General features: G+C 59.9%; 1 protein-coding gene across 1 annotated transcript; it reads right to left on the reverse strand.

The window, feature by feature from the left end:
- Positions 1 to 4078: 4078 nt before the first annotated feature.
- TKFC (triokinase and FMN cyclase) lies at positions 4079 to 13433 on the reverse strand. The gene is made up of 17 exons (XM_024198139.2): positions 13297 to 13433; positions 12245 to 12434; positions 11795 to 11905; positions 11523 to 11704; positions 10272 to 10350; positions 9785 to 9874; positions 9300 to 9334; positions 9137 to 9221; positions 8972 to 9061; positions 8421 to 8537; positions 7801 to 7920; positions 6964 to 7101; positions 6200 to 6306; positions 5825 to 5928; positions 5585 to 5618; positions 5160 to 5249; positions 4079 to 4561 (listed from the first exon to the last, which is right to left on the reverse strand). Exons 1-17 carry the CDS (start codon positions 13300 to 13302, stop codon positions 4409 to 4411), a joined length of 1731 nt encoding a protein of 576 aa, XP_024053907.1. The 5' UTR covers positions 13303 to 13433; the 3' UTR covers positions 4079 to 4408.
- Between the last annotated feature and the right edge of the window lie 599 nt (positions 13434 to 14032).

Raw genomic sequence — 14032 nt, forward strand, 5'->3', positions numbered from 1 at the left:
ATGGTTGACTCAATGGGGAATATTTCCCCATGACTGATTGCAGGGGCGTGGGACGGATGGCCCTTCCTATCCTCTATGGCTGTGAGTTCTGCTTCTCTGGGTGTGTGCTATTGCGGTAAGTTGGGAGTGAGCCCACGTGGCTCAAGCTGAGATCTTAGGAAGACACTGGAGGCTTCCTTAGAAGTGTTTCCAGAGAGAGGCAATTAAATGTATTTGTTGTATGTGAGAAGCTGACCAGCCCAGGGGGTTTGATAGCATCCACACAGAGGCTCAGTACATGCTACTGGAGAGGTGGAATGCAGCGACAGCTGGTTGGAATTTGAGTTTTCTGTCCCCTGGGAAATTCTCAGACTTCCAAATCTCTGGCTTTGTTCTGAGCTGGGATGATAAATCGGTGGCGGGACTCCATGTGACACACAGCACGGTGAGGATTTCAGTTTGATGGTCTCAACACCTTTTGTTTCAATGGAGCAATGCTTCAGTTTGGCTTGTTACCTAGAAGTGAAATGTTTGACAGGGATGATTTCCCGCAAATGTTCAGCTAACTCCAGGCATTCCCCAAAATGCACTGCCTGCTGTCAATCAGCTCTTTCTGATGGAAAACTGTTTGTGGAAAATGTCCAACCAGCTCTGTAGACAACCTTGAAAAATCAGGTGGCCCTAGGCTGAAGGGGAAAAAAGAGGCCAAAGCAGACAGTGGGAGCAATTGGAGCAGCTGCCCCTGTACCCAGGAGAGGCAGGGTGCAATCCAGCATCATCCCATTGAGTACTGGGGCTTACGGGAATGAATTAGAGTGACTGTTGCAAAGAGAGCTCATGGGGTGTAGCCTGGACATCTACCTAATTCCAGGGAAAGGAGCTGGCTGCTGAGTCCTTGCTAAGAATTCATGACTTAAAGCTCCAAACTGGGAAGTGTATTCCAGCCCACTGTGTGTGTGTGTGTGTCTCTCTCTCTCATAAGCTTGGCTGAAGTGTGTGGCTTCCCCCGGGCTTTGTCTCCTATCTCTAGCATTAGCCATGTTAATATCCGGGGTACTTCTGATGTCTTGCTGGGAAACCGTACACCTGAATAGGCTATTCTGAAACGCCGGGGCCTCAGTGGTGGTACTACCCTTTGTTTAATAAATAGCACTGTTTTGGAATTGGAGTCAAGGGGGTGTCTTCTTGGGGGAGGAACTTGGGGGAGGGGTGGAAACTGAGCCTCCTAAAAACCAGCTGTTGCTCAATATGCTTAGTGCTGGGAGTAACTGGCTGGAGCTGAGCAAAGGCAAGAGGGAGGTTGGCCTTTCAGATACATTTCCCCTCAGCGGGCTCTAACAGTCTGGGAGCAAGGCCACCCTTATCGATCCGGCTCCTCAGAGCAAGGCAGGACAAAGAGCCTAGTGGTGCAGGCTGCTGGGGTGAAGATACTCCTTTTAACCATTCAGCTCCATGAACTGGCTGGTGCCGGCAGGGTGCTCTGATCTGTTGGCTTGATGAATTCGCCCTCTGCCTCAAATGCCCTGCGCTCAGCTGCAAACCCTGCTCCAGGAGAGAGGAAGGGGTGTGTGTGTACCCAGAGCTGGATTTCCTCATTGCTCTAATTCTAGCACATTGGTTGCTCACTTTCCCCTGTGCTGGTTACCTGGGCTCATGTCTCAAACCCCTCCCACCCCCAGCAATGCTGCCATGTCATGGCTTAGCTGGAGCTATGGATTGTGCCGGCAGCTGGAAGAGCTGCTTCTGGCAGGTAACAGCTAGTGCCACAGTCTCCCTTCTGTGCTGATCCAGGAAAAGGATAATCTCCCTGCCACTCCTAGGTCCCTTTCAACCTGTTCCTGGACTCTGCTCAGCTCCGGCCCTTCCCCCAGCTGGTGCAGTGTTTGCCTGTGGCAACATCCAGCTGGTCCCTCCATGTGCTGGGACCGTGCTGGTCCATGCTCCAGGAAGCAGACCTTGCCTGGTTGGATTCATGACCATGCACACCACGTGCTGGCAGTGCCTCGCCCTGTTTCATAATCCCATAGCAGCCTGCAAATCTTGCCGGCTGGATGGGGTGGAGTGGGGATGGCCCTTGGCCTGGGGCAATCCTCCTGCAGTGCTATGTGACCTGTGCAGCTGGGCTGGTGCCAGCTCCTGCTCTCCCAGGGCACATGGGCTGAGTGAGTTTCTCCAGTGGCAGCTTTCAGGGTGGTACATTGGGCTGGAATAACCAGCTCAGGATCTGCTGGAGGAGACCTCTGCCTGGCTTCAGCACTTCTTCCCCCCGACCCTTGATTCAAATGACAGTGAGATAGGGAAGCCCCCTGCTCCAGGCCCTTTATCTCAGGGGGCTGGACCCTTAAATGAAGCAAGTCTAATGTCCCTAAAGACCAAACAGGTGCTGCCTGCTGAGGGATGGAGTGACACCTGCTCAGGACTATACCTAGGGGGAAAAGGGGAGCCCAGGGAGAGCTTGAAGAGAGCCTGGGGAAAGGCTCTACCCAGAGGAAAAAGGGCCTGCTAGCCCCTCCGCACAAAGCTAGGCCCTGCAGGGCAGAACTAAACCATACCGAGCTGTGAGGAGCAGCATGATCCCTTCAGCAAGGTAGGGCTGGGGAGGGCAGAGGCATGGAGTTAAAGTAACCATAAGCCCTAAGAGAGGGCAGGTAATGACTCTCTTTGAGGAAGTACAAAGCCTGAAACACCTGGTGTAACAGGCTAGGGCTGAGGAATAAATAAAACCCCAGCAAAGGAGCTATGTAGCATAAAATATCTGCATAGTAGCCCTGAAGGGCTGACAGAGGGTGTAGTCATGGTGGGGAGCAATGAGCCCCCCCGTCACCTGCCCCTGCCAGGGCAAGACTGACCCTGGGTGCTCCTCTGCAGGGGCTAAACTCAGCTAGTGTAGGGAGTTGGCCTCCATAGCCCACTGGATCTCACTACGAAGCTGAGCCATGGCCGCATTCTGCTCTTTCATCCCAGTGCTTCCCACTCACAGCCCCTGCCCCCTCCTCTCTACCCAGCCCCAGCATATGCAGAGACCACCCCCCCCATACCTTGCCCCCTTCCACATCCCTTCCCCTCCCCAGACCTGCTGAGTTGCTGCTCTGAGAATTCATAGCCCTGACATTCTAGGGGAGCTCCCTCAAGCACAGGCAGTGCTGAGCAAACATACCAGGGGAGCCTGGCTCTCCCCGCACAGGAAGGGGGAATCAAAGAGTGGGGCAGGGTCCCCAGCCCAGGAGCAGCCTGCAAGCACATAGAGAGGAGACCCCTGCTAGGAGGAGGTGGAGAACACAGAGGAAGAAAGATCCCTCCTCAGTACTACCCAGCCTGAAAGCTGCATGGGGAGACCCCAGCCAGGAGAGCAGGAAGAGCTCGAGCCCATTCACCATCAGGCGGCAGGAGCCGGTGTTGTGCTTACAGTGAAGTAGCCATTACAGCTGCTGGAGCATGTGTGTGTGGGGCCCCAGCAGCCCTTAGCCAAGCTCAGACAGATATAGATTTTTCCATGTGCCACCCCCTTCCTCCCATCTGTCACCAGCTTCCTGGTAACAAGGGGCCCGGGGCGCTCTATTCAGGGTCTTGCCACAGCTCAGCTATGGCTCTCTGTGCCAGGGTAGGGGAGGCAGATGAGCACAGCCCCCCCACCAATGGCTTTCCTGGCTCCTATGCTCCACTGGAAACTCTGTTGCTCAGTTCAGTGGTTGCCCTGTCCTCTCTTGCTGTAGCACAGGGCCCTGGTAACTGGGCACACCCAGGTGCACTGTATGAGGAGGCATGGGCCAGGGCTGAAACCTCAGCTCTGGAGCTCGGAGCTAGTGCCAGCTTTGCATTGACTCACCGTATGACTGTCAGCGCTGGGTGCCTCAGTTTCCCCCTCCATGCAATAGAGAATCTGGACATTACCTACTCCACTTCCTGGGATGGGGACAATTCATTCACCCACAGCTGGAACGAGGTGCTCGGAGATTCTCTGGGGGTGGGGGCAGGGGGAGAAGGCACAGCAACTCCAAAGCCAGAAACATCCCGGGCGGGGAGCTGTTCTGTGCTGTGAGAACGAGGCGGCAGGCACACATCTGCTGCTACAGAAAGGAACAGGCCATGACCTCTGGAGCAGAGCTCTTTATTATAGCCACCGTGCTCAGAGCAGCCAGTAGCAGGGATGAACTGCGGGGACAGTGAGCCTGCTACCCAGTGAACAGTGGGCACAGGGATGACCCCAGTCTCCCTGCTGGCCCCCATTCCTGCCGATGAGATCCTGCTTTGGGCAGATCCAGGAGCATTGAGCCAGCTCTTGCCAGGACTCCCATAAACATCACTTCTCCTTGTCTTGCCTACAAAGGGTGTGCAAGTCAGCACAGAAGGGCCCCAGGGACTTGCGGGGGGAGGAGGGTAAAGTGAGGGAGGTGCCCAGGAGCAGGGGGAGGTGGCAGAGTCACGCACTCTAGCTCTGTAACCCTTCCAGCACAGCACGCAGAACGGCCGCTGCTGCCACGGCCCCTGGGTCCGGTAGCTCCAGGCGGGCCGAGCTGATGTAACTGGCCCTGCCAGCGCCTGCTTCCATGTTCTTGGTGGATTCAGCCGCAGCCTCTGCGCTCTGCCAAGAGACCATGGGAGGGAGCAGGTCATGGGCGGGAGTGTCCCCAAGGGACACGGGGAACACAACGGGGTCAGGTATGCAGCCAGGAGCCGGGGGAGGGGGGCTTCCCTCTACAACTCTCCCGATGCCCCTCCATCCTGCCCCCGCGAGCTGTGCCAATGCCCCTCAATCCTGACCCACAGCTCCCCTGCTATCTCGGCCCCTCCAGAGCTCTGCTGACACCCATCACCCCCTGCTTTTGCAAACCGCACCATAGGAATTTTTCTGCCCAGACATAGCCTGGGCCTGTGTTTTACATTTCCATCAAAGACAGCCATCCACTGGCACAGCACCCCCCATGTCTCACGCTAGGCTTTGGCTCAGTTCTTGCTAAGAGCCATTCACCCCCCTTCCTGCAGTTTTCTCAAGGTGCCCAAGTGCTAGCCTGCCCCAACTCTGCTCATGAGACCAACAGGGTCACAGCCCCACACTCAACTCCCCTCATGCACCTTTGGAATCTGCTCACGGGCCCACTCAGCTTCAGGCTCCACCCCTTCACTAGCTCCTCCCTGTCCCACCAGAGAAGAGGGGCCTGGTGGGAAGTGAGCTCTCATACCTGGACTGCCTTGGCCAGCACTGGCAGCAGGTCGGTGCCAGGGGCCTGCAGGGCACGCAGCTCCTCAGCAGCAGCACAGAGCGAATCCAGCTGCCCAAGACACAAGTGGGAGGAGTGGTGAGGGCAGGGCCCCTGGGAGATGGGGCAAGCAGCTGGGGTGGGGGTTACTGAGCAGAGGTTGCCCCATGGATCCCTCTGGGGCTCACCAGGGGGCAATGCCTGCCTGAATCAGCAGGGGACAGTGCCAGATGGGGAATACTCCTCTGTATCAGCACTGAATGGCCTCCCTTGCCCTCAGTGTTGCCTGTAGATGGGAGCAGGCCCAGCACCAAGAGGGTCCCCAGTGGCAGTGTAACAGGCATGGGCAGAGCTTTGCCTGGTACCCATCGCATCATGTGCCCAGGGAGCAGCTGTTTGTCACTCACCATGGTCCTGTCCCCGGGCGCGGCTCCCCCGTACCTGGCACAGAAAGGAAAGGGATCAGTAGCGAGCACAGAGCAGTGCCATGGACCCACCGCGGAGGGGTCACGGGCCACTGGTAGGGGTGGGAATGCCTCATTGCCCTTCCCACTCAGGATCCCCCCTCCCCTGGCAGGGCCAGGCACTGCTGCAATTTCCCCCTGGACCCGAGTGACTCTCCCACCCACCTTGCGGGCTCTACTCACCGCTGCATGGCTTCGATGCCGGCCTCCATGGCAGCAGCCCAGGCCGCGGGGTCGCTGCGGCTCTGCAGGGGCTGCGCGGCCGCCGTCAGGAACAGCCCGTACAGCTGCAAGGGAAATGCCAGGCTGCTCAGTAGCAGTGCTGCCCTGACGCAGGGTGGTGGGCACAGAGACGGCAAGGCTCCTACTCCCCCAGGGTGATGAAATACCATCCCTCCCATGGGGCGATGGGACACAGGATCCATATGCCACCCCCAACCTCCCCGCAGGCCTCATATCTTCCCACAAGGGCCATAACACACCCCCCGCCAAGGGGGAGGGGGCAGGGATCAGCTCAGCAGGGATAAACCTACCCAAGTCCCCATCCGCGGCACTCACCGCCCCCGAGGACCCCCCCATCTTCTCCAGCAGCAGCCTGGCCAGGGTGGAGAGGAGCTGGGACGGCCGGGCAGGCAGGGGCGTCGAGTTCAACCACTCCTGTATGGCTGGAGACACGCGGCACCTCGGGTGAGAGGCAAAGGGGCTGGGCTCGAGGGTTGGCTCCCTCCAATCGGCCCCACCCCAGGGACAGCAAGGGCTTGCGGGGGGGGGCGCTTCAGGGGGCAGAGGGATCCTGAAATCCGAAGTCCTCAGGGAAGCCAGCCTGGGAACCCTGCTCTATGGGAGCCTTGGGGGAGCCAGCCTGGGACCCTGTACCCCTGGGCTGATAATGTGGGGGAGGGGAGCCCCATGCCCAGGGGATAATGAAGATGGCTCCTGGAAGTGACTTTAGCCTTGGTGAGCAGGCAGAGTGCTCTCAGTGGGTGCACCTCAGGCAGCGCCAGGGCAACTACCCCTCCCCCAATGCAGGGTGCCTGAGCCCCAGGTTGCCCAGTCCCCGTGGCTGTGGGCACTGAGGGGTGGCCAGGAAGCGGATGGAGACTCCTCTACCAGAGGGGGTTGGTTTGGTCCTTCCTGGCCAGGACTGGATCAGAACCATCCACTTTGGACTGAGATGCTCCCCGCCAGCTCCTCTGCCCTCCCACAGAGGGAAGGAGGCCACCCCCCAGAAGCCAGCGAGCGGGATCCCTGTGCCTGTTGTGAGCCCCAGCCCGGGGGAGCTGCTATGGATTGTGTGACAGATGCTGGGTCCCAGCACTGACCCCTGGCGGCCCGGGCATGGGTGCTGCCACAATCGCCGTCCCCCGCCGCGCGGTCCAGCTCGTTGAGCTCTTCCTGCAGGCCCAGCAGAGTACTGCACACCCGCTCCAGAACCAGCCGCACCCGCTGGGAGGCTGGTGCTGAGGGAGAGAGGGGGCTGGTTAGATGAGGGAGGAGGCGCCTGGCTCGGCATGTGGAGCTGATCCTGTGACACTCACGCCTGTGCCCTCGCACACTCACTGCCCGGGCATTAGATCCCGTGACACACGCATGCCCATGCCTGTGTGTCCCACTCAACCTCACCCCCATCTCAGCCCAGTGCCCTCTGTCCTGGCATCGCACAGCACACTACAGATGTCAGCGAGTCCAGGAGCACAGACCCCCATTTCCCCCAGCCAGGCAGAAAGGAACCAACAGCACCCTGTCTTACAGATGGGGAAACTGAGGCACAGGGGAGAAGTAAATTGCCTATGATCACAGAGTGTCAGCTGCTCAGATGGGAACACCAGCCCCCATACTCTAACCACTAGCCTGTACTCCCCCCCGGTGCTGGGATAGACCCCAGGAGCCCTGCCCCCCCCCCCCCCCCCCCCCCCCCCCCCCCCCGCTCCCACCGAGCTAAAGAGATAACTCAGGAGTCCTGATGGCCAGCCCTTCCTCAGTCCCATGCTCCCTCCCTGCAGCAGGAATACCAGGGCTGCTTGGTCTCTGTCCCCCGACCCATCTCAATGCTGCGCTCACTCCTTCTGCCCTCAGCAGGCAGGGCGATAGCAGGGCCTCAGCCGGTGTCCCCAAAGCCCTGTCCGGTGATGGCCAGGAACAGGGGCCCCGCTCTGTACCTCCAGCTGGGACGGGCTCCTCCACCATAGGTCCCTCCTCAGGTGCAGACAGCACTCTGCTCCTGCCTGTCACGGTCACTCGGGCCAGGTTGGGCCAGGCCACAGCTGTGGTCTTAGCATCTAGGGGGAAGTAAGACGGCAGGGTCAGGCCCAGAACCCCAGCCCCTTGTAGGGCCTGGCTCCCAGCCGGCAGATTGGGAGGGCTGAGGGATTAGCGCAGGGCTAGTTAGGGAACACACGGCCCTCTCCACCTGTGGCCGATCACAGCCCACCCACCGCTGGGAGGAGATGCCACCACCGGAGGCACTGAGGCCAAGGGCCCGAGGTGCTGGGCATCAGCTACTCTGCCCACGTGTGCCAGAAGGGGGCCCACTGCCATCAGCCTCTGGAACACCAAGAGCATCACTTCCCCCACATCCCTCTCATGGGGGAAAGATGGACCCTCAGCCCCTCACCCAGGGCCATCAACCCTCATTTCATCCCCAGCCCTCATGCCAGGAGGGAAAGCCTCACCTCCCCCACAGCAAAGTCATCCAGCACCAGGGGTACCTCCCCTGCCCCCATTCCCTGTATAATCCCCAGCTCAATGCCAGGGGGAAATAAATGCCCCAGGGTCTCACCAATCAGTCTCAAGAGCTCATCATCCGCTAGCAGGAGGGTGAGGGAGACACCGGCCATTTCCAGCGCTGTCATGAAGGCGCCAACCAGAGCTCGGGCGACGCGAACACCTCGGTCCTCTGCGGCGAGAGGGAGGGGAGACCGTGAGGAGCGGAACAGGAACCAGAGCTCAGGAGTGCAGGGGGTACCCAGCAAGGGGATTGCAGGGGTGATGGAGGAGGGGTTGGAGTGGGGGAGGGAGGGAAGGAAGCAGTCCCCTCTCCCTCCCTCCCGCCCCCAGCGGGATGGCAATGCAGGAAGATCGGGGGTGGGGAGTGGAAGCTGAAGGACCTCGTGGGATGATCCAAGCCCAGAAATCCAGGGCAGAGAGGTCCAGGGTGCAGTGCCGAGGGGCCCTAGGCACACAGCTGCGGAGCATGATACACACAACCCAGGCACAGCCTCTACCCATGGGAGGTGGGGAGAGACCCCCGGCGTCCCCTCCCCTGCACTGTCCTGTGCCTGTCCCCACCCCACCAGCTCTGGGCCGGGCCAGGCCAGGCCAGGCACTCACCAAGGCAGTGTACGGCCGCACCGGCCACCACACCCAGCTCCAGGAAGGACAGGCCGCCCAGGTTGTTCACCACCAGCACCACGGAGGCCCCTGGACGGCAGAGGAGAGTGGGTGTGAGCCCTGCCCTGCACAGAGGGAGGCAGGTCAGGGGAGGGGGTCACTCACCGGGCTCCAAGGCCACGCGCGAGGCGTTGGAAGGGCTGCTCATGTGATCGAGCATCGTCTTGACGATTTCGTCCGCCGGCACCATCTGCAGGGAGAGGAGGAGATGGGTGAGGGCGGGGCAGCGGCAGGCTCGAGGGCAGGCGAGGGGGGGGAACCAACCTACCTTCATCCTGCGCACGCCTGCCTCACCATGAATCCCTGTGGAGACAGGAGGGGTCACCAAGGCCTTCGACTGCCCCCTATCCCCTCTGCCAGCACCTGATCCCAAACCAGAAATGGGGCCTGGACCATGGGCACCTACAACAGTGACCAATGGGAGCCGCCTGGCCCCGGCCCATAATCCCCTCCGGGCAGTGTGGCCACCCGGCCTGTAACCCCCTCTGGGCAGCGCGGCCACCCGGCCCGTACCCAGGATCCTAAACAGTGGATTCTTAGGCACCATTGACAATGAACATCTCAGGCCCATGGGCACCTGGGCCCTGTAGGTGATGGGTACCTGGACCTCCTTTGGACTCAAGCACCCAGTCCCCACCTGCAGAGAGAGACCCACAGGCTGAAGGAAGACAAGGGCAGAGGGATGCAGCCAAACTCAGGACAGGCACAAGGTGACAGACACACAGACAGACAGATGTGGAGGCAATTCCTCACCCAGGCCCAGCTCCAGCTCGTCCTGAGCCAACTGAAAAGTAGGCCCCGAGCCAGGGACACTGCAGGGGGACAGGCTCACGCCCAAGGTACCTGCATGGGGAGGGAATGAAAGAGTTAACTCCACCTTCACCGGTGACAGGTACAGGAAGCTGGGCCAGAGGGATCTTTCCATGTTTTCAGGGAGAACGACTCCAGGCTGTAATCAGCACCGAGCCCTCTAGGGGGAGGAAGACAGATCTTACTTGGCAGGGCTGGGGCTCTGCAGGGGCAGGAGCCAGGTCTAGAAGAACATCTAGGCATGGGGGCACCATCTAGGTTGGGACTTGAGAGCGGGATCTCTTGGCTGAGACATCCCCGGGGGGAGCCCCCTATTGTTGTGGGGCCACATCCCTCCCAGATCTCCTCCCTCACCGATTGGCAGCTCCTGGGCACTATGGCGAGAGGTAATGCCAACCCCAGCCCATGCCAAGAGTCCCTAAGCACTCACCCATGGCTCCTGCAGCAGCTGTCACCCTGCGAACAATCTCCTCCAGGCTCGCCCCTGCCTCTGACAGCGCCCCAGCCACCTGCCAGGAGAAAGACTTCATCAGTGCCAACTCAGGAGGCTGCTCCTCCCTGTAGCCAGCCCTGATCCCATGGTCCAGGGCCACAGCCAGGGCTAAAACCCAACACGGAGCAAGGCATCTGATTAGCATGTGTGCTGCTGTAGCACCCACGGGCCCCAACACTGGACCAGGCCCACAATGCTGGGCACCACACACACACAGCAAAGAGATGGTCCTGCCCTTTGAGAGCTCCCAATCCATGGATGAGATGAAGTGGATGCAAACAGACAAGGTCTTGTGACTACAGCACTGGGCTGAGACCCAGGACACCTGGGTTCAATATCTGCCTCTGCCACAGACTGCCTGTGAGAATCGCCCCAGGTCCCTTCCGCAAAAGGGGGATAATGACCCTTCTTTGGCCTGTCTTGTGCATTTCCATCACGCGTCCTTCAGGGCATGGACTGACTCTCCTTGTGTCTGGGCAGCACCTGGTACAACGGAGCCCTGATCTTTCTGGCCTCTACTTGCTATGAAATACAAATAAGTCACTGCAATAATGACTGCCTAGGGTATTTCACCAAGCTAATCATCACAGAGAACCATTCTCCTGCAACTTAAAGCAACGAACTCACTGCAGACAGCTCTGTGCTTGGATTCAAACACTCCCTGGTGGGTGGGCGGAGCCTGCAACCCAAACATCACAGCTTCCTGCTGGTTCCAAAGCCTCTGCTGGACCCTGACTAGATGCACAAGTGAAAGTGACCAGGCTGACTGTTCTTGGGAGAGCAGAGATGGGGTCAGTTACAACCCCGCCAGCTCCAGTGGAGCAGGGACACAGGCCTGTGTATTTGACTGATAACATGACTGTCTTTTAACCCCAGGGTCTGAGGCTTCATCCCCAGCTCGTAGAGTCTCTGGCACTACAACCGGGGCCCTGGATGTGGACAGCTAAATCCCCTGGACAGGAACGGCTGATCAGCCCCCTTCAGCCTATCCAGGAGATTTGACCCCAGCAGGCAGAGCTAGATCAAGGCTGCTGGGAAAGTAATTGAGGGCTGATGGTTTTGACCTGCAGTGGGCCCTGCACAGTGAGTGGCCACTGGGGACCGATCTGCTCACAGTGTTTATGAGCACTGTGCCGCACAGCCCCAGCCCAGCTAGTTGGCACTGGGGGGCTGCCCCATCCCACTCGCCTTGTGTATGAGCACCGTGCCACACAGCCCTCTTCTCCCTGCCTTCTTCTGCGTGGTGAAAGCGCTGTCGTCACCCACCACCACCATCTGCACGTCGGCCCCCTCCGCCCGCGCCTGCTCCAGTGCCAGCCCGAAGTTCAGCCGGTCCCCAGTGTAGTTCTTCACGATCAGCAGGGTCCCGGCTGAGGGAGACAGAAGGAAGTGAGGTGCCCCAGTTACTCTCTGCCACTCTTAGGAGGAGGGCCCCCTCACCTGACAGCGCACTGCCGTACCTGAGCCAGCCTGCGTCACCGCCCGGATCGCTGCCAGTATGCTTCCCACTGCGGGAGAGGTGAAGACAGCGCCAGCCACTACTCCGGTGAGCATCCCCTTCCCGATGTACCCTGGGCAGGGGGGCAGAGAGAGAGTGTCCTGTTAGGGGCCTCAGTGGGAGAGCCTCACTTCCAGCATGCACTGCTTCCACTCTGACCTCCCTGGTTCCTGTCATGTCTTCAGCAATGGGATCCTCCACTAGCACCAACCCTGGCACACTCCTGTGTAGCAGGGCCCTGCCATCCACAGCCAAAGGCCTGCAGTTGTACCTCCGCTCTGCATTAGTGACTCACCATGCTGGACAATGAGATTGTCTCCTGGGCCCTAGGCTGGTAACTCAGCCTCAGGCTCCCCCACTCCCCAACCATGCCTCCAGCCTGGCCCAGCTCCCTGCTCCTGACACCGCATACCTGCATGTGCGGGCTCGTGCCCCGACCCTCCTCCAGACAGCAGCGCAACCCGTCCCCGAATGTTCTCCAGGTCGGCTCGCAGTGCCACCCGGTGCCCTTGCAGGAGCTGGATGGCTGGGTTACAGGCCACCAGCCCAGCCAGCGCATCATCCGCACAGCCTGGCACCGAGTTCACCAGCTTCTTGGAGACCTGGGAGGCAGCAAGAGAAGGGAGTCATGCAGCTCCTGACTGCACTGCTGCTGGGAAGGGGCTGGCGTGGGAGGGTGTTACCTGGGTAGTTAGGGGTAGATGAGTTACTGGAAACAGATGTGCTTTGAATAAACAATTGCAGGGGCTCAAACAACGCTGCTCTGTTGGGAGGACTGCTGGCTAGTGGGAGAGGAAGAAATGGACCACAGGACCTTTCCCCTCAAGAGGGTACTGGCTCCCATCCAACCCAGGGCAGCGGAACTGGCTGGCTCAGGGGCTGAGGAATGGGATACGGTGCCTTTCCCCTGCAGGACACTGGGAGTTCCTTGTTACAGGGGAAGCAGAGGCATGGTTCCTCGTAGGTCCCTATTACCGCACCATCCCTATCTCCACACCCTCATCTCTTATTGCTCTATGCTGACACACCCCTCCTCGCACAATCCTGGGCCTCCCCAATAGATCCCAGCCCTGCTCTGCATGGGGACTGGCCCCCGCCTGGCCAGCCTCTGCTCAGACAGCCCCACTGTGACATGTGTCTGGGGCATGGCTGTGCTGCTGCCAGCCAGGGACCAAACTCTGAGGTCTTTGTGAGGCGTTTACTCAGGCAAATCTCCCAGTGACCCAGAGGCCTCACGAACAGGACCTGGGACTGGAGACTAGTCAAATGCAGCCAGCACAACAACTACCCTGGATTCCCAATCACAGCAGGGTACCAGGACTCCTCATGCTGCTGGAGGGGCACATGGCCAAGTCAGCCCATGCAGGGCAGAGGATTTACACCTCCATTGCAGTGTGACTGGGGCCCCAGCTATAGCCCCTCCCCCCCACTCCATCCCTGCTCCTTTGAGGCTGTGGGACTCACCTGCATGGGGGCGGGATTGAGGCACCCCTGTGGGCAGAACGAATCCCAGCAAGAAGGGGCCCGATTCCTCCTAGCAGAGCTGCCCTCACCTGGGGCAAAAGATCAGGGGTCAGATAGGAGATGTAGCTCTGGGGGTGAGTCTGGGGGGATGTCTGTCTCACTCCGGCCGGACAGGGAGGGAGCGGGATACGGAACAGGACAGCAAAACAGCCCTGTGGGATTGTGAAGAGGCTGAATCCTGCCTCCAGGGCCACGGACTTCAACCTAAGTCCAAACTCTGCTGGCGCCAGGAAGGGGACGTTGCCAAGAGGCAGGGAAGAGTGATCCCAGGGATACGCCCACCTGGCCCTGCTCAGTGCTCCAGTGAGACGGGCGTCCCTCTATTGCCTGCCATGCCCCCAACCCAAAGGCCAAGCCTGGTACTCGGTGTAAAACCACAACCCCGCTCCCTGGGCCAGCAGAGACACAGGGAGAGGCAGCAGGAGGGGAACGCGAGGGGCCATGGTGGTGGGGAAACTAAGGCAGGCGGCCATGGGGCTGACAGAGCGGGCACGGCCCCTTCCACCAGGGGCATCGCGGGGCAAAGCAGCAGAGATGGCAGCCATGGTGCTACCAGCATGGGCATGGTGGGAGGGATGGGGCAGGGAGCCACCCACAGCGGGTTTCATACAGATGTGGGGCAGCGCGAGGGACACGATGCCACCCACAGAGGGTGCCGGGGGCGGGGAGAGGAGCA

Source organism: Terrapene carolina, unplaced genomic scaffold (assembly GCF_002925995.2).
Source record: "Terrapene carolina triunguis isolate 2854851 unplaced genomic scaffold, T_m_triunguis-2.0 Scaffold90, whole genome shotgun sequence".
Classification (NCBI taxonomy): domain Eukaryota; kingdom Metazoa; phylum Chordata; order Testudines; family Emydidae; genus Terrapene; species Terrapene triunguis.

Coding starts and splice junctions, on each gene's coding strand:
- TKFC (XM_024198139.2), bottom strand. Junction 8,538..8,971: donor TGCGGCCGTACACTGCCTTG/GTGAGTGCCTGG, acceptor CTCTCGCCGCAG/AGGACCGAGGTGTTCGCGTC. Junction 5,619..5,824: donor GGCATCGAAGCCATGCAGCG/GTGAGTAGAGCC, acceptor TTTCTGTGCCAG/GTACGGGGGAGCCGCGCCCG.